The sequence below is a fragment of the Saimiri boliviensis genome, chromosome 5 (assembly GCF_048565385.1).
Source record: "Saimiri boliviensis isolate mSaiBol1 chromosome 5, mSaiBol1.pri, whole genome shotgun sequence".
Taxonomy (NCBI): domain Eukaryota; kingdom Metazoa; phylum Chordata; class Mammalia; order Primates; family Cebidae; genus Saimiri; species Saimiri boliviensis.
The window spans coordinates 140,328,970-140,348,278 of NC_133453.1; the positions used below are offsets into that span (position 1 = coordinate 140,328,970).

Here is a 19,309-nt window from a genome sequence, read left to right on the forward strand (position 1 = left end):
CATCCAGATTTAATGGCTATAATTTGGCTACTGGCAAGATTCTAAAATTAGCTTTTATTTAAATGAAATAAACCATGCACTTTCTTTTTTATATTTTAAAACTCCCTGCCACAACAATCTACTGTTGTATACCTGTTAGAAATATTTTTTTTAAATGGACTGGATGGTCAGTTAAATACAAGAAAATATTTCACTACATGATATTTTCTTATTCCCTGAAGTCCATTTCCATGGAGTGTGCTACGGGTGATGGATGAGACTGCTGTCTCTCTGAATGGAAACCTGCTTTCATAGGAAGGGTGGAGGTGGGAGAGGACCAGTAAAGGGCAGAGCTCTAAAATTCTGGCAACTAGAGTGAATATACCCTTTCCTCCTTTCTTCCTCTTCTCCCTCCTTTCCTCACTTCCTTCTTGCTACAGCTACTTTTGGTAGATTACCATAGCTAACCTTCGTTCCGGCCAAGACCAAGAAGGGTTAATGGACACCCCACTCCTGACACCCTCCAGGTCAGCATGGCGTGCGAACTTCCAACGCAGGAATTAGAGGATTACAGAGGAAAAAATGCGAGGCACCCGATCGCCGCACACCTGAACACGGTCGCTTCAATCCACTGGGATTCATACAGTTTTTTTTTTTTTTTTAAATAATTCTCTTGGATCTGTGGCTATATTTCCTGTTTCACCCAAGAGCCAAGCAGGGCATCCTGGAATGGATCCCTCAAGCTGCCAAGAAAATCGAGCAATTGGAGGGTGGTGTGGGGGAGGGTGAACCTTTCCAAATAAATAAACACACGTAGGTAGCTATCAGTTGCTTTAGGGAGGGCAGATTTTTAGGAAAAGGCCAGGAGCGGCAAAAGGAAGAAGAAACGAAAAAGATTCTCCCCTTTTCTTACCTTTCGCCCCTCCTTTCCCCTCCCGAAATTTGCGCCTACTTCATTATTTGCAGCTGTTTCGAACCTCAAGGTTTGTTCACAGTAGCGAGCGAGACTTGCGCTTGGAGAAGTGAAAAGCCATTTTCGCTCCAGGACTTTGCTGCTTGAGTTTGGGGGTATTTTGCTCTTCCTCCCGGCAAATTCCCCTCAAAGCCTTGCTAACTTCAGCGAGCCCTGCCAGCCTTTACTTCTGGCCACTTGGGTTCCCAGCACCGAGCCTCGGGGCCCCCGGACAGGTTTCCATTGCTGGGAGAGGTGGGTGGGGGTGGCCTGATATCCCCAAAGCTGAGTTCCTGCCTCGGAGAGGACGGAGATGTCCTGGGGCTTCTTCGGTGCCTGTCACCCTACCCCCTGCCTTCCTGTTTGGCCTCAGAGGTCGTCCCACCTGCTCACAAGCAGTAAACCTAGAATCCACTCGCCCGGCAGTCCCCAGCGGGTTCCGCCACCCGGCGGCCGCCCTCGACACCGAGTGGATGGGAAGAAGAGGCAACTGGCGGGGACGGGCCACTGAGACCTCTTGAAAAAATATGAAAAGACAGGATGGGTAGATATTTTTCCGGGAGGAAGTTCGAGGGTGCTTTGGGTCGCGGGGAGGTGTACCCGAAATGCCAGCAAGAGAAATGCAACCCGCTTAGGCCACACCTTTACTCCCCAGGCTGTTTGGAGATACCGCGTGCGGGGGACCTGCACGCATCCCCACGCCGCGCCTGCAATCCACTCCCGCGGCCACCTGGCCACGGCCACTCGCAGCGTGAAACCAGTGGCTCCCGAGCCATCGGCCCTGCGGCGGCCCGCGCAGCCGTCAGCCGGCGGCCGCACCACGAAGTCTGGCCGCGGGGGACTCTCCGCAGCTTGCTGCGCCCTCGCGTCTCCCGTCGAGGAGGGAGGGATGGAGGCCTGGGCCGGGGAGCTCCCTGGTGGTGGTCGGGCCGCCCCCCTCGAGGCCTGCTCCCCCCTCTCAGCCTGGCCAAATCCCTGAAAGCCCAGTCCCCCTTCGTCACCCCGGGGGCTTCTAATCACTCGGTATCGATTTCCCTAACTCTTTTCATCCTGTTGAAGACACATCTTAAAACACTCCAGCCCGGAGTGTGCTCTGGGCTTTATCCACACTAATAAAATGATTTACCCTTCCCTCCGAGCTCTCCTCACAGAGGAAAATCGTTCGAGCCCCGGCTATTTGTGTGTGATCAGTAAATATTTAGTGCGGTGACATCCTCAGCTAGGCTTCGGATCGATTCGGGGCCCACCGGGAGGTGCGCACGGTCCGGGCGGGGCCGCACAGAGCTTGCCGAGGGGGCTCCTCCCGCCCTCGCAGCCGGTCGCTGATTTACGGCCCCTACAACCAGCAAAGGGGGGCGAAAGCGCGCCTGGAAAATTGGCTTTTCAACCTTTTACTTTTGACATTCAGCCACTTCCCCAGGCTCTAATTCTCGCCCCCACTTCTCCCTCCCCCGCTACTAAGGGTTGCCTTGTGCGCCCCGAGAGCCCTTCCAGAGGCAGCCAGCAGCGCTCGCACCCCCTCCGCCCGGGGACCACCTATCACAGCCCTGAGCTGCGACGCGGGGAGGCCCCGGCCCCTGCTCTGGGGGTCGCCTCCTTCCAGGAGAGATCCTCTCCGCCCTCCCACACCTCTGAGGGAGGAGAGGGGGTGGAGAAGCCCAGAGCTGCATCAGCCGAATAACGAGTCTCGCTCCATGCTACCCTTTCTTCCACCCCTAGGCCTTTCCCCTACTCTAAAGACCGATCCTCGACGTCCAGCGGGTCGGATGGGAACGTTACTTTTCCCGCAGAAAATCTCCCCTCTCCTAAGACAAGAAAAAGCGCTTAGCTTGGAGATGTTAGGTGGAGGCCTCCTGCCCTGATATTGGCTGTGAGAGTGCTGCGGCTGTGACACCGTGGTATCCCCTGGCCCTCCTGGCCCTCCGGGGTGTGGACGATTTCACTAGTGCAGGGCCGCATCCAGGACCTGAGACTTCAGACAGTAGAATCGGCACTGCAGGATCCCGGCAGGTCCTACTGGACCCACCACCTCGGTCTGCTACGTTGCCAGAGTAAGATGTAAGGAATCCCGACCCCTCGGACTGCACCATTCTTGGGCCAGGGCTTCCAACCCGAAAGTCTCTGACAATCTCGCCCACCTGTTAGCCAGCTGGTTCCCCTCTCACCTGGGGCCTGGGCCTTTGCAATTCCCCTGGGGCCCAAGGAGGACGGTGCATGACCTTGCTGGGTCTAGGCACCTCTCCAAAATGCTAGCGCCCTCTCCTTTGTCCTGCACATGATTTTCTAAACAACCTTATCTGCAGACTATATCTTTATACTAATGCATACTTAATTGGTCCGTCTTGACTGTCCATATAAAACAATTTAATTAGGGTGCTTTCTTGCTTTGGAGAGCAAAGAAAAAAAAAGCTGCCCAGTGCTTATTGTATTTAGCACCAATACAGGCAGAAAATGTAGCACAAGTTTTTGGTTGAAAGAGCACCTCTGTGCCCATTGAAGGGCGTTGATCCGAAAAGACAGAAAGGACAAGTAAAATCGATTTGAAGCGACCCTCTCTGTCCCTTTCACACCATTCAGAAACTCCATTCCTTCTAAGACAAAGACCAGCGCCTTGGGAATTCTCAGGGAAAAAGAGGACTCTAGTCCCATAAGCCTAGGGCACTTTTAAAAAAATCCTCAATATTTCACTTAAAACTTACACTTGACGCTGTGCCCCCCAAGTATGGGTTTCATAGATGCTGCTTCCAAAGTGCCAAGCTGTAAGGCTAGCAAAACCCTGCTCCCCTGCCCCATCGGCCTTGTGGCCAGGCCAGGACAGCCTTTTAGGGTCAGTGCAGCCTTCACCTTTGACCTCCGAGATCGGAGTGGCTGCCAGCACTACAACTCTGGTGAAAGTTAAAAGAAAACCACAACAAAAAATTTTCTCTGCTCCCAAACCCAGGGAAACCAGTTCTGGTTCTGCCGCCTGAGCCACCTTACCCAATAGCAACCTCCATCCCTAACATTTTTTTCCCCCCTTCTTTTGCAATGAACTGCCTGAGCCATCTCTGAAGAAGGGAATTTAAGTTGTCAGGGCATGGTTGGGTTGTGGGTGGGGTGAGTTTCCTGGTCTAACTAGTCCTCCATTAGGAACCCCCGATGCCAGGTTATCCCACTGGTGCCCAAGCTGGGGAAGGCGGTCATCGATCAGAACTGGCAGGAAAGGGAGGAAGGAGAAAAGTGAGGTGGACAGGGAGGGGAGGAAAAGGCCAGGCTGTGATCACCTTCACCTGCCCTGAGCCCAGCCTTCCTGTTCAACTCTTCCTCGACCTTCTGCTGGGGATGAAGGGGGCGGGGGCGAAAGGGAGGGGGCACCCCCGAGTTACACAAGTGGCCTCCTTCTAATAAGAGAATGAGTTCACCACCTCCCCAGAGGAGCCTCACCATCCATCCACTCAGTCTAACTGATGAGACAAACCGCAAGGAAAAACTTCTCTAGCCCATATTTATGGTATTAATGAATAGTTAAAAAAGATTTACACTTCTTATGATCAATATTCTGAGTTATTTTGCTCAAAGTATATAATTACAGTGTCTTCAGAGTTTTCATCATTGTTTGAGGTGGCAAAACCATTTGTAATTTTCATTAGCCAGTAAACATGTAATTAACATTCAGCACTGTGTTTAACTTAATTCCTGTTTAAGACAAGGACAAGAAGCAGCCGAAGAGCGTTAGTTCCATTTGTCAAGTCTGACATACATCTTACCATAACAGTTTCCTAAAATAAAAGATCCGTGTTTCCCCATTATTCTTCTCTTAAAACAAAACAAAACAAAAATCCATTAGTTAAAATTGTATTAAACTGTGAGAGCCAGCATAGTTTATTCTCAATTTTCACTAGTTACCGTATTCCTGCTTCCTTTATTCATTTTGGGGAGTAGAGAAAGGGAGGGGGGTGAATTAAGCATTCATTATCTGAAGGCATGAAATGGGGAACCCCTCCCCCCAAAAAGAAATAGATTTCCTCCTCAGGAAAGTTCTAGAATGAGGACCGGAAAGGAGGGAGGCAGAAATCCACAGGGGAGAGGGGGAAAAAATCACTTGGGGAGACTTGAGTTAAAAGTAGAAAATGAGGATTCCAACGGATTCCTAGGAAAAATGTTGCCCTCCTGTTTCAAGTTCTATCTTTGATCCAGGGTGAGGGGAGCCTGTCTGCCAGTCTGTGAGGCTGATGCATTTTCCCCCTCCTCTTCCACCTCTGTTTTTTCCCAACTTGCTTTAGGATTAGCCTGCATCCCTCTCGACCCCAAACAGTGGAATTTGGCTGTGCCTTGGGTCGTCTTGCTTTGCAATATCGCCCATAGTGTTGGCGGTTTTCTGCTGAGGCTGAGCCGTTTGCTCCAGCCTCCGACTAAACTCATTAAGTTGGGAGATTTTTTTCAATTGGACGGGTGTTTTTAAAGTCTCGTCTTTCCAGCCCCAAACAAGGTGTAACAACGCACTCTTCCTTCTAAGGAATGAGATGAGAGACAAGGATCACTCCAGACATCTCCTACCTACGGTTTGGGGTTTTTTTTCTTAAAGGCGAGGCTTGCATTCCTCAGCAGCTATGTACAAAGCTCCCTGAAACCTTGTCTCTCTAAAGTTAGTGTGCAGGGTTTTCCAAGGCTGAGAGAGCCTAATACATGGGGAAGCACTTCCTTGAGGTGGAAGATCTCTCCCTTCACCTTTCCTCTTTTTCCCTGCAGGCTAGTGCCTACTTTTTATCAGTTTGCACAATCGCTTAGATAAACACCGAGGAGGTGATTCTCTTTAATTATCAAAGACACATCTTTTCAGGGGGCCAACAAAGCATTTATTTCACCCGCCAAACTAAAGGAGAGTTATTCCAGTTTAGAAGGAAGATGCAAGCTGTTTGGGACCTTGAACAAGGCAAATATGGTTTTGGTATGTTTACTTACAGTATTTTTTCTCTCTCTTTCCTTTCTTACTTTTCTCCTTATGCTGTGTGGGGTTGGGGATGACTTGGGGCTTTTCAAAAAATCGGTTTGCTAGCGTGTATGAAATGCCGAGGACTATGGTTTAAGGAGTTCGGGGAAGGGGGGAACAGAGTCAATTCAATGCATTGCCATATTTTATTACATGTGTGTGGTAGGGGAGATGGTGAAGGGGGCGAGGGGGAAAATACAATTGCAAAGCTGCCAAAATATGATGAAACCGAAGCGTTAAGACTGCGGAGCCTCCTATCTCCTCGTCCTGTCTCCTCAAACTCATTTCCTTCCATAGCACAAACTAAAAACCAGTCCTATAAGCGTGGTTTTCCAAGCAGCCGATGACTGATTTTCCAGCAAAGGAGCTGCTAGGCTCGCACTAAGTATCAGAATTTACTGTTTGCTTTGCCTCTGCGGTTCGTTTTGCAACCTTGTGCAACTGACAGCCAGGCAGGCAGGGAGAGAGAAAAGCCTCGCCCGGCGCCCTCGGCCACGGTTCGGGTAGGCGAGCGCTTGGTTAAGCTAGAAGGAGAATCGCGACGAGAAGGGTACTCACCATCGGGCGGGGTGGTGGAGCTGGCGTGCGGATTTCAGGCAAACGTTTACCTTTTTGCTGTCTATTGCAACCGCGCCGGGCTGACTTAAGAAGCAATTCTGTGCTCTGTCCAGAACGTTCGAGGAACGGTTCCTCATTTTAAAAAAGCCAGCGAGAGAGACGACAGAGACAGAGAGAAAGAAAAAGAGAGGAGGGGGTGAGGGGGACGCACATAAACCCAGTTCAGAAAAAAAAAAAAAAAAAAAAATCAACTCTTCGCCAGTGACTTGGGAAACGCAGAGGTGGCGAGATCCGAGTATGGTCCAACCAAGCCAGAGCCAATTAATTTTAAATCCTGAAGAATTATTCAGATTAAAATGTACAGAAGTTTCATTCTCCTATGCCTACGTGAGCCCAAAGTCGTTTCCCTTTAAGAGCTCCTTTTCTTTTAAAGTTGAATTTTAGGCAGCGAGGACTCTTACACTAGGGGGCAGACAGATACTGTACTTGCTCCAATCTTAAGCAATTTTTTCCCTCCCAGCATATGCTCTGATTTAGCACTGTAAATTTTTCAGAGGACCCAACTCTGACAGCCCCTGGTGATTTTCAAAGTACCACAAGCCAGTGGTTAAAAATTGCATTGACTTGGAAGTTCAGAGGGACACAATGGAAGCCCCTTTCCCTATTCATGGAGCTTCAGTGTGGTGGAAGAGAAAAACACACACGGACTAGATTGAGGGAAAGGAGGAATTCAATGAATCCTGGAGGACGGAACTGGTTTCTACTGAGTTCAGAGTTAAACTCGGCATTTGCTGGGGTCTGTATTCATATTGTGATTTAATCTGTAAAGAAATACAGCCCATCAGGCCCGCTTTCTGCAAGAAAATTATATTTCTGAGTGTTGAGTTTCCTCTTTTCTTTTTTAGATTAGGGCAAATGTTTTCCCAACTTTTTCTAGGCAAATTAAAGCTTGCCATTCCTCTCATTAAAATAAATTTACATTTCCAAAAAAAGACTGAGTCTGATTTTTATGAAACAATAATAATATATTGATTTTATCTTCTCAGAGCTTTTTAACCTTAGCGCCACAGCAAGTGAGCGTCTCTGGAGCAGACATTTTACAATATTTTTGCCTCGTTTTTCTTCTCAGTCTGTAGTCTTGCCTTTTCTTCTATGCATTAAAATTAAGTATAATTTATACTGTGATTTTTCCCCCTTGTAACTTGCATTTTCATAACTGAATGAGTCCAAAAATACAGAGCAAAACACCCCTGACTTTATGGCAGCCCTGTGATCATTTGCCTAACAGGCTCCAATTTTTTCAGATATGGTTGGGAAATATTTCATTTTCAATCTAAGGCCATCAGAACATACTCCAATTCCAAAAATCTCTAAGTGAACTGGGAAAGCTCTTCCTCCTCGATACTGTCTCTTCCCAGGTGGGTAAAAGGTATTCTGCTATGGAAGTCTCCCTATTGAGGAGGCGAGATTAAGATTTCCCTATAATCAATTATTTTCATCCTCTATTAAATTGAGATGGGAATGCCCATTAGATTTCCTATCTCAACCCCAGCCTCATCACATCTCAGCTGAGTGTGTCCCTAATCTACTGACATTTGTAACATTAGAAATTCCTAAATCACAGAGGTTGAAAGGAACAACAACAACAACAACAACAACAACAACAACAACAACCAAAAACCTTCTCCTCTGTAATGATTTCTTTTCCATTCTTCTCAACCTCTTTAGGAAAAAGTTATATTGTATCTCTAATCAACCTGAAATTCTCAGCTTGGCTTCACTCTGTGGCAATCTTATTACACACCAGGTTTATGATAGTTCAGTGTCCACTATAGGTTTGTTGGACTTAAAAAAAAAAAAAAAAACAACTTTCAAATAAACCGAGAACCTGCAGCTTTAGTGAAATATGTAATTTTATCAGAGAAACAGTGAGGGCTGAGGAGGTTTCAGGAATAAAGCTTAAAAAAGATTTTTCTTTCCTAAAAACCAGCCCCCAGCTGCCCAGATCTTTAGTCCCTACCTCATATTCTGCCTATGTGTGTAAAGAGAATTGAATGCAAAATGTAATCTATACATGTCAATTATATGTATGGTTTGTTTTAAAAATATCTTTAGCCTGTCAGTTTTTTTCAGCTACCAAGGATGCTTTCCTGTAGTCGTCAATTTACTCCTCATATGTGTTCATTTTTTTTCCCCGGGAGCTCAGCGTCTTTTGTGTAAAATATTTTAATTGTTCAAAAACCTGGTTGGCTTACCGGCATAAGGTTTTTTTCTTGGTGCAAAGTGTGTACCAAGGAGACACAATTTTCTTATATAAATGTGGAATAATGATAATTCATTAACTGGTCACAATCAAACAACAAGTTTACTGCATTGGAGTATAGTGTGTTCTGAGAGCAATTCTACATGTTTGATGTTTAAAACCAGACACCTGGAATTCAAAGACACAACTGTCTCAATTATTTTAGCACATGCAGCAGAATGGCAATCGTCTATGAAGTTGTTCTTTTTGCAGTGACTTCTGGAGGTAGAACATGGCTTGTGTGTGGTTCTTGTGACCTGTACTGGTATTATTTCCCATTTGGGGCAGAATCTCTGGGTGACTTTTAATGACTATATGAATGCTTAAAAGGAACTTGAGGAACAATGAAGTCCGTACTTAACTGTTCTGACCTAGAAGCATAGTCGGTGAAGTCTTTGTCTGTGTACATTGACAAATGTGTATCTGATACATGTGCGTTTACATGTGTGTACAGAGGGTGTGCACAGGGGAGGCTGGGCAGCTGCCTCCTCCTGCCCATCAGCGGGCAGAAGTCTTTCCCCTCTCACCATAACTGGGGTATGTGGCAGGGTGTTTTATGGAGAGTTAGCTAACACCAACGAGAGAGAGTAAAGTTGAGAAAAATTGATTTTAATTGCGTCATGACAATGAGGTGAAGTCTACTTCTGCTTCTCAGCATCCAAGATGCTTTATTTGGGCAATTAAAATGTCAGGCCATATACCTGTGAAATGTTAACCCTACAAGGAAAACACAGAAGCAGAACGGCTTTATCCTCTGAAAAGAAATATATATATATGGGCCACCAAACCGAAAAAGTGATCAGAGTTGATTAAGAGAAGGGTTTGCTATCACCTGGATTTGGCCAAATCTTTCGTTTGGGAAAGGCCTGCAAGCTCCGTTTGTGGTACCTTCCCCCCCTCACTCCCTACCCCTCTGCAAAGAAACCAGGGAACTTTTCTTTGGCATTGCGGGCACTAAGATGCGCCAGGAGTCCCGGGTGGTGCGCTAGCGGCGGGTTTAGTGACATCGCCAAGTTGCGAGAGGCGAAGCCCCGGATTCCATGCAAAGCCTCTCACGGAGCCTTTAAGAGACGCCGTGTGTGCGCGCGGCGCTAGTCTCTCAGCCGGGGCGGAAACCTCGGGTGCGGGCTGTGGGGACCGCGGTGGCAGCGCCCGCGGGGCCAGCCCGGGCCCATCCCCCGTTCGGCGGCGGCGCGGCCACCCCGTCCCCGCCCCCCTCCCACCTCCGTCCCCAGCGCGCCCCGCGCCTTGCCTGAGACGCCGCTCGCGCTAGGACCGGGCTGCTCCTGCAGCCGCCATGGCGGGGCCGCGGCGGTCCGGCCAATGACGGCGAGGGGGCGGCGCGCGCGCGCCTGGCCAGGCCAACCCCGGCTGCTGCCTTATAAGGCGCGCCGTCGCCATGGCAACGTGCGCTAAGTTGCAGCAGTCGTGTCAAAGTTCACTATATAGAGAGCTCAGTGAGCTGATCGCGGAGAAGCCACTTCTGCCAGCCCCGGCGCCTATAAATCGCATTCCCTCCCGCGCCCCCCTTTTTAGCATATTTGATCACTTTGATTCTCTGTTCTTTTCTCTCCGCGGTGTGTGTGCGTGCGCGCGTGTGTGTTTTCTCCTCCTCCTCCTCCTCTCCCTGAGTTGCCTCCTTTCTCCGGGTGCCGAGCTGCCTTTTTCCCGTCTTTCATTCTTTCTCTCCGTCTTTCTCTCCCCCCTCCGCGCACGAAGGATGTGCTTCTAGGTGGTGATCTGCCCTCCTCTCTCTCTTTTATCATTTCTCCCCCGCCGCCGGCGAGTTGACTCTTTCCCTATGTGTGTGAGGCGGCGGCGGCGGCAGCAGCAGCAGCGGCTCCGGCGGCGGCAGCAGCGGCAGCAGCGACTTCAGCGGCGGCGGCGGCGCTAGACGCGGCGGCTCCGGGCCCGACCCGGCGGCTTCGGCGGCGGCTCCGGCGGCGGCGGCGGCCCGGGCGGCCCGCAGGGAACAGCGAGCGGCCTCCACCCGGCGACTGCGGGCGGCGGCGGCCGGAGAGAGCGAGGCGCGCGCCGGACGCCCGGGGCAGGCGGCGGCGGCGGCGGCCCAGCGCCAGGACGACGCCGCGCAGCGCCCGACGCGGACCACTTTCATGCTGATTCCCCCGGACCCGGGCAGCGCTCCGGCCACTCCGCGGGCCGCCGGCCTCCGCCCCGGCCTGCCTGGCTCCCAGGGCGCGCCCGCACCCGGCGCCTCCGATCTCCTAGTCCTCCTGATTTCGATGGCTTTCCTGAATGGCTGACTGTGGGCTGCCCTGGACTTGGCCCCCGGACAGTCGCCTCTCCTCCTCCTTCTCCTCCTCCTCCACCACCTCCTCCTCCTCTTCCTCCTCCTCCTCCTCTTCCTCCTCCTCCTCCGCCAACTCCTCGGCTGCACACCAGCTCTAAGAGCGAGAGAGTGAACGAGAGAGGGAGGGAGAGAGTGAGGGCGAGCGAGATCTTTGGAGAGATTTTTTTTTTTTGCTTCCTACTTCTGTCTTGAAGCCAGACAATCGACTTCAGCTCTCCCTCCCCTCCCTCTCTCTCCACGTTCTGCTCCCACTCGCTCTCTTGTCCCCTTCCCCTCCCCTCCCGGCGGAAAGCCCCCCGAAACCAACAAAGCTGAGCCGAGGGGAACAAACAAAACAAACACACCGGGCCAGACAAGCAATCGACAAAACTTTGCAAAAGCAAAAACAAAAAAGGAAAAACTAACCAACCTCAACCAACCAGCCCCCGAGCCACCCGGGGCGCCCTCCCGCGCCCTCTCGCACCCTCGCACACACAAAAGGCGGTGCGCCGGAGCCCGAGACCCGGGGAGCCGCCGCCGCCCCGCCGCCGCCCGCAGCCAGGGGAGCAGGAAGTCCGGACGCGGCCCCCATAGATATGGCAATGGTAGTCAGCACGTGGCGCGACCCCCAGGACGAGGTGCCCGGCTCACAGGGCAGCCAGGCCTCGCAGGCGCCGCCCGTGCCCGGCCCGCCGCCCGGCGCCCCGCACACGCCACAGACGCCCGGCCAAGGGGGCCCAGCCAGCACGCCGGCCCAGACGGCGGCCGGTGGCCAGGGCGGCCCCGGCGGCCCGGGCAGCGACAAGCAGCAGCAGCAGCAGCACATCGAGTGCGTGGTGTGCGGGGACAAGTCGAGCGGCAAGCACTACGGCCAGTTCACGTGCGAGGGCTGCAAGAGCTTCTTCAAGCGCAGCGTGCGGAGGAACCTGAGCTACACGTGCCGCGCCAACCGGAACTGTCCCATCGACCAGCACCACCGCAACCAGTGCCAGTACTGCCGCCTCAAAAAGTGCCTCAAAGTGGGCATGAGACGGGAAGGTATCGGCCTCTCATTTCTCCTTCCCTCGCCCTGGGTCCCTGGGTCCTGGGTACGTGTGGCTAGCCTGCTCTGGGTAAGGACAAGAAGCCCCGAGCTCTTCTCTTCGTATTGCAGCGGCAAGGGGTTTTATACTAGAAGCGAGTTCTGCATTGGAACCCAGACCCCCAAATCCGCATGCTTTGGCCGACTGATTTCCTTCTCTACTCTCTCTTTGGGCTGTTTTCATTTCCTTTGCATTGGTTGTGAGTTCGCTGGAGTCTGCCTATCTTCAAGGGATGGGGTGTTTGTTGTTGTTGTTGTTGTTGTTGTTGTTGTTTTAAAGCCTAGTATACTTCTCTCTCTCTCCTCTTGTTTCTCCTGCATGTTCAACATGTCCCTCTCCCTCACCCCTTTCCCCAGCCCCCACCCTCTCAAAAAAAAAATCCCCAACCTGAGATTGTACTTTTGTACAGGAGGTTCAAATTACAAATGGCAATTTTATGCACTTCGCCGTATTAACGCTGCCGCCCGGGCAGCGCTCATGTGACCCTCCGTGGATTAACATTCTGCTAAAAAAAAAAAAAAAACAACTCTGCTTTCCTTTTTCCTTTCACTTTTGAAACGAAGAGAGCGCGATAGGAAGTAGGAAAGGGTGGGCGACGGGCCCTGGGCGGCTGCTTTCGCTCTGTACGAGTTGGGTCTTTGTGATATAAAATTCGCCGAGCGCCGCGAGCCGTGCTCTGCCAATGGCGCGCTCCGCGCGGGGCGCGGGGCGCGAGCTCCGGGTTGGGGCGAGCCGACGCCGGGGTTTCTTTGTGCTTCTGCGAGAGCGACTCTCCCGGTCCGCAGTCAGATAACAGCCTGAGCCCGAGCCTCTCCGGCTTGCCCCGGTCCTTACAGGCCCTGCCCAGGTTCCGCTAGTGCCGGCCGCCTGCTCCCTGCCTCTCCCGACTTCCTCTCTCCTTAGCCGGCCTCTCTCTCTCCGCCCTCTCCCTCCGTCTCCTTCTCCGAGCACACTGATTAGACAGACGCCAGACCTCCGCTCACTGCTTGTCTCTCACTGGGGGTTCCCCGCCGGGCTGGGGCTGGGGCTGAGGCTTCGGGGTTTGGGGGAGAGTCGTTCCGGAGTGGTCACAGGCCTTCTGGGGTGAACCCCTGTGCCTTTTGCAAAAGCGTCTCACCCTCCCCCCAGAGTCGCCCCTCCCGTTCCCTCTCCTCCAATCAATAAGAAATATCAGCTGTTTAGCAGTAAAGAAGAAAGATGCCCTCAGAATGCTACATCCCTCCCACAGCGCCAGGGACCCCGAGGCAAAGTGGCCAATTCTGGGTCCTCGGCAGACCAGCCCCAAGCGGGCCTTGGAGGCAAGTGTGCTCCTCTGGCCCTCAGATCTCGCCTGGGTGGTGGTTTGAAAGGCGTAGTGCCGGGAGCCTGGCGACTCCAGGTCTGTGGCAGGCCTGCCTGGTTCTTGCTCTGCTCAGGGCCTGGGTCAGGTGGGGGTCGGGCTGGGGTAGACCCCTCCGGGGAGCCTGGGGTCCGATGCTGGTCATTAACTGTGAAGTGTCTCCTTTCCTCCCCACAGCGGTGCAGAGGGGCAGGATGCCGCCCACCCAGCCAACCCACGGGCAGTTCGCGCTGACCAACGGGGACCCCCTCAACTGCCACTCGTACCTGTCCGGATATATTTCCCTGCTGCTGCGCGCCGAGCCCTATCCCACGTCGCGCTTCGGCAGCCAATGCATGCAGCCCAACAACATCATGGGCATCGAGAACATTTGCGAACTGGCCGCGAGGATGCTCTTCAGCGCCGTCGAGTGGGCCCGGAACATCCCCTTCTTCCCCGACCTGCAGATCACGGACCAGGTGGCCCTGCTTCGCCTCACCTGGAGCGAGCTGTTTGTGTTGAATGCGGCGCAGTGCTCCATGCCCCTCCACGTCGCCCCGCTCCTGGCCGCCGCCGGCCTGCATGCCTCGCCCATGTCCGCGGACCGGGTGGTCGCCTTTATGGACCACATACGGATCTTCCAAGAGCAAGTGGAGAAGCTCAAGGCGCTGCACGTTGACTCAGCCGAGTACAGCTGCCTCAAGGCCATAGTCCTGTTCACCTCAGGTAGGAAGGAGCCCTGTCCTTTCGTGCCCACGGGCTCCTAGCCCAGAGTTGGGGCTCAGAGAACTTGGGAGTCCCCAGGGGAAGCCCAGCCTCCTCCTTGAAAGGCCAAACTGTTGAGTGCAACTTGAAGTGGGAACTTTGTATAGCTGCTGGACACCACCAGACTGTCCTGGGGAGAGGAGAGGAAGGCTGGGCAGCAGGAAGGATGCTTCAGATAGATTCCCCTATATGGGCCATAGGGCAGTCTCTGCTGCCTCTTTCCCCTACCTGCAGAATCCAGATTGGGATGCACTTTTTTGCTCCCTTTCCTGAACTCAGGCCCTCTGGGCCTCGGGGAATCTCCTCAAGTCCTCCGTTTTCTCTAGGACCCTGGCTGGGCCTCCAGGAGATGCCCCTGGGCACTGCAGCAGCTCTGACATGGTCTCTGCAGGGGAAAGTTTGCCTGCTAACTCAGTAGGAGTTGGAGCTCCAGGCAAATCCAACCTGAGGGCAGCAATTTTCAAAATCATATTCTTATTGAAATAATGCGGACTGCCAGGAGAGGGGAAAAGAGCTGTCAGAAAGGGGCAAGAGGAGGAAAGGGACCATCATAACTCTTCAGAATGTCTGCGGGAGGTTGAAGACTGTGGCCTCTTGCTTCACCTGCCCAAGCAAACACTTAAGGCAATTTTCAAACAACCCAAAGTATATGCCAACTTGGGCTTGATATGGATGTTGCTAGAGATATAAAACCATCATTGACTGCATTATGCAACCTAATTAGTTTGCATGTAGTTTAACCTGTGTGAGTAATAGATCTGATAATAATTAACTCTTGAGGCCAGATGATTTTTGAAAGTATCTGGCTTTCCGTTTGGGGCCACACCTGAGCCTTTTGGTTGCCTCCAGGCTGAGTTCAGCATAGCCTAGGTGGATGGAAGTCACCACCTCCCTTTCACATTCTTGAACTAAGTTGTCAGCTGATCCCTTTGTCATGGCTGAGAGGGGAAAGGGGTTCCCGATTAAGTATGACAAACATTTGGACATTAGCAAGGCTTGGAACCTAGTCACCCACTACAATTTTTTCAGCTTGTAACAGGAAATGAGGAGAGATGTGTAGTTTATGCGGCAAACATAAAGGAGGTCCACAATCTCTTCCTTATTGTTTGAAAGAAGTCTGGGGAACCAAGTCATTAGCTGAATGGCTTGCAGGTTCTGAGTCCTCAAACTGCTGTCTTGTATATTGCTGCGTTCCACATAAGATCTCCCACACAGCCACCCCGATCTGCCTTTGGAAGTCCTTAGGTAATCAATGAAAGGTTAGTGTCTGGGAAGGGAAGCTGTTTGCAGAGGTTTGGATTGGGATTATTTTTCTCGAGAGCCCCTCATCTCTAGGACATTTGCTTGCTGCAATATACAGGCAGGATATTTCCCTACCTCATAGCCACCTTCACCCCATCCCACAACACCCTGCCCACCTTCTTGGATGATGGAGGTGGTTGTTAATTTCTTGGTATCATTGTTAGCTCTTAGCCTTACTCTGGGTCTTTCAAGGAAAAAAATGCCTGATACTGTCGTTAACAGTTTAATTTATGACTATTTGCAAAATGTGAAGGCCTGTGTGGAGAATGCAAACTGCCTCACAAAGAGATAAAGGTTCCTGTTATCTGATTCAGAGGGAGACACACAGTTCCGATGATGCCGCAGAGGGATGGAGTCCTATGCAAACAGATCTTTTAGTTCCTGACCACAGACACCTCTACATTCTGTAGACATGCAGAGTCCTAGATATACATAATGAGGAGGTTGCCTGTGTGTTCTGGTTCTTGGGGTGGAGGTGGTGGTGGCTCTTTTCGAATATCTGTTTTAATGATTCACAATATGCATGTGTTAACCCCAGTCTTGTCTGGGGAGCCCTGAAAGGTCAGGTCACAACCTGAACCGCCTTTACCAAGAAGCCTCTCATTTCAAAGGCACTTATTGTGTTTTCACGTATCAGAAAAAGAAAAGTGTTTTCCTGAAGATAACAGGGAGGGGGGATGCTTCTTGGAGGGACCTGGGTTTTTAAAAATAAAGGGGGGGTTGGGAGAAAAAGGGAGAGAGAATAAAAGGGGGGAAAAGAAACAGCTCAAATGAACAGAGAGATCACAGTTTGCATGGCTGCCCTTCAATAGGCTAAACTGACAAGATCAGTTTTAAAGGGCCACTTAAATCAGTTTCAAAGACTGGAGAAAAATGAGTCGCCCTCTTTGGAGAGAATCTGAGGCTGGGTCGTGGACGCCTTTACGCAGGACTGGGCCAGGTTGTCCACCCCCAACCCCTACCAACCCCTATATAATTATAAGCCAAACTATTATTTACAGAGAAGGAGGGGAAAGAGTGCTGGCAGTTTGGGTTTCTTCTGTTTACCGACTTGGGCCAGATAGACCAATGCACTTTTGCTTGGGTCTCTCAATGACCCAGGCTAAGCACTCGGGCAGTGAAAGCCTGTGGCACACTGAGCATGTTTTATTTTAAAGCAAACACTTCAGGACCATCTCTTGCTCTTTCTCCCTCCCTCCCCCCCCCCCACCCCCATTAAGTTTTGAGCACATAGGCATTTGCTCCAACTCCGGTTGGGGCAGTTTGACAGAGCTCTATGCACACACCTCATGTGACCCATTTCAAGCCTCTTAATCTGATGACTGAATTCTTCTTCTTCTTTTTCTTCTTCTTTTTTAAAACTTTCTTCCAGATGCCTGTGGTCTCTCTGATGTAGCCCATGTGGAAAGCTTGCAGGAAAAGTCTCAGTGTGCTTTGGAAGAATACGTTAGGAGCCAGTACCCCAACCAGCCGACGCGATTCGGAAAGCTTTTGCTTCGCCTCCCTTCCCTCCGCACCGTCTCCTCCTCAGTCATAGAGCAATTGTTTTTCGTCCGTTTGGTAGGTAAAACCCCCATCGAAACCCTCATCCGGGATATGTTACTGTCCGGCAGCAGTTTTAACTGGCCGTATATGGCAATTCAATAAATAAATAAAATAAGAAGGGGGAGTGAAACAGAGAAAGAAAAGGCAAAAGACTGGTTTGTTTGCTTAATTTCCTTCTGTTAAGAAAGGATATAAAAAGATGTTTCAAGTTTGCTAAAAGAAGAGAGGGGAAGAATTTAATGGACTGTGAATTAAAAAAAAAAAAAGACTGTCAAATGAACTTTTACAGAATGCATTAAAAAAAAACTCCTGTGTCGGTCAGAACAACTTGCTACTTATCATTTTTGTATAAAAAAGGAAATTAGTCTTTTTCTTTTTTTGGTAAATTTTTGAAAAATATTGCTAAAAGTGCATTTAAGGAGATTGGGAGACAATTAGCAGAATGGAGAAAGTAAGTCTTTTTTTTTTTTTCCAAATTATTAATTGTCCTGTGTCTATGTACTTCTAGCTGTTCTTTTTTGTACTTTTCTGGTTCCAAACCAGTTTATTCTGTGGTTCTATAATAAGTTTTGATATAATCTTGGCTTCTTAAAAACTGTGTATCATTAAAATATATGTTCTGCAAGAATTAAAACTGAGTCCATGAAAATATCATAGGAAGACATAAAACTTTAAAAGGCAACTCAAAGATGATGGAAACGCACTTACAAGTGGTGACCAAAAATTTTAGGTGAAGTTGAGCACTCTAATTAGAGAACTGGAGGAACCACATATATCACTTAACTTCCCCTACCCTGCCCCTCCCCAAAAGACACCATGACAAACCTAGCTTTTAAAAAATATTTTAAGAAAGAGAATGAACTGTGGAATTTATTGGCAGCCAAGGAATGTGTCCAAGACACATGCTGAGGTTTTGAATAAAAAGTGAACTTTTGTAATTTGAATTGGGTCCCGCTTAGTTCTTGAATTGTTATGAAAATCCTATATCTGTTTGTATATTTGCAAACCCTTTGTATTATAATTGTTGATATTTTCCCTTTTTAAAAAAATACCATTGAAATCAGCATGACAAAAATAACACTGTTGGCACTTATAGGTAACGTGATTGATTCAGTATCTTAGAGTTTACAGTTTGTGTTTTAAAAAAACTGAAGGTTTTTTTTTTAAGTGCAACATTTCTGTATACTGTAAAAGTTATAATAACTGAACTGTTTGGTCGAGTCTTTGTGTGTTATATTCCAAGGAAAATTGAAAGTATTCAGAAATTAAAATATTATTTGATATCTGAAACCTGGCTGTCCCCACTCACTGTCTACATCCAGAAGAGCCCCTGTGAGCTCTCGATTAGTCGGCTGGGGGGAGGGCCCCATTTGTTTACTCCCCTTAGTCAGTTTGTTCAAAGGTGGACTAGTGTATTTGCCTGTTTAATTTGGGTGTGTGTGTGGTGGGGGGGAGCTGAAGTTAATGGTTTATCTATGGTTTAGGAAGTGCCATACTGATATAGTAAACCACCCCCATTCACCTAATCCTCCTTTTAATTAAAAATGGATTTTCCAGGAAAAAAAAAAAAAAGGCCCTTATATTTGTCACACTTAAGTGCCTGCTTAGGGAAGGTATTGTGAAAAAGTATTAGAAATCTTGAGATCAGTATCTATTTTATGATCAGAAAAAAATACTCTTTTGTACATTTCTGACAGTTACTCAGAAGATCGTTCAAGCAAGCTAATCACAGCATTGTAACTAGAGGGCAGTTGTTTGCAATGAGTTTTTCCTTAAGTAGGTGAGATTTTAAAAAATATTCTGTGGTTCTGCTCTAGCGTGGTTGTTGAGAGGATTTCAGATTCAGTGATATAGGTTATAAGACTGAAGGGTCTTTTTTTATGTATATATGATAACTTGCAGTTGGGTTCCCTCTCCCCTCCCCCCCTTTACCTTCAGTCTGTGAGAGCATGACCACAGGGTCAAGGGAATCTTTTCCATTGGAGTTATGTACATAAAAACACATCGACATTTTGACATTTCAGATTGTGTAGCTACAATCTGTACTGCTCTTGGGATCCTTTGTCCTGAGAAGCCAAATTAAGAAAAAGAAGATAAAGCAGGACAGAGAAAAAGAAAGAAGGAAGGAAGGAAGGAAACTTTACAGGGTGTGCTGATTTGGAAGTAGTAACTATTTCTTTTGGAGTCTTTTTTCATTTTTCCTCTTTCTCTTTTCCTGGTTTGGAGGACACTCAGTGCTGGGAGCTT

At 49.6% G+C, this 19,309-nt stretch overlaps 1 protein-coding gene across 3 annotated transcripts; it reads left to right on the forward strand.

The window, feature by feature from the left end:
• Positions 1-5,059: 5,059 nt before the first annotated feature.
• On the forward strand, positions 5,060-18,634 carry NR2F2 (nuclear receptor subfamily 2 group F member 2). Of its 3 annotated transcripts, none has more exons than XM_003921589.3 (3): positions 5,060-5,858; positions 13,649-14,176; positions 16,890-18,634. In XM_003921589.3, exons 1-3 carry the CDS (start codon positions 5,816-5,818, stop codon positions 17,162-17,164), a joined length of 846 nt encoding a protein of 281 aa, XP_003921638.1. In that variant the 5' UTR covers positions 5,060-5,815; the 3' UTR covers positions 17,165-18,634. The 3 variants fall into 3 exon arrangements, with proteins under 3 accessions (XP_003921638.1, XP_039335862.1, XP_003921639.1); XM_039479928.2 differs by lacking the exon at positions 5,060-5,858 and adding an exon at positions 11,144-12,088; XM_003921590.4 differs by lacking the exon at positions 5,060-5,858 and adding an exon at positions 13,236-13,430.
• The last annotated feature ends 675 nt before the right edge of the window (positions 18,635-19,309 follow it).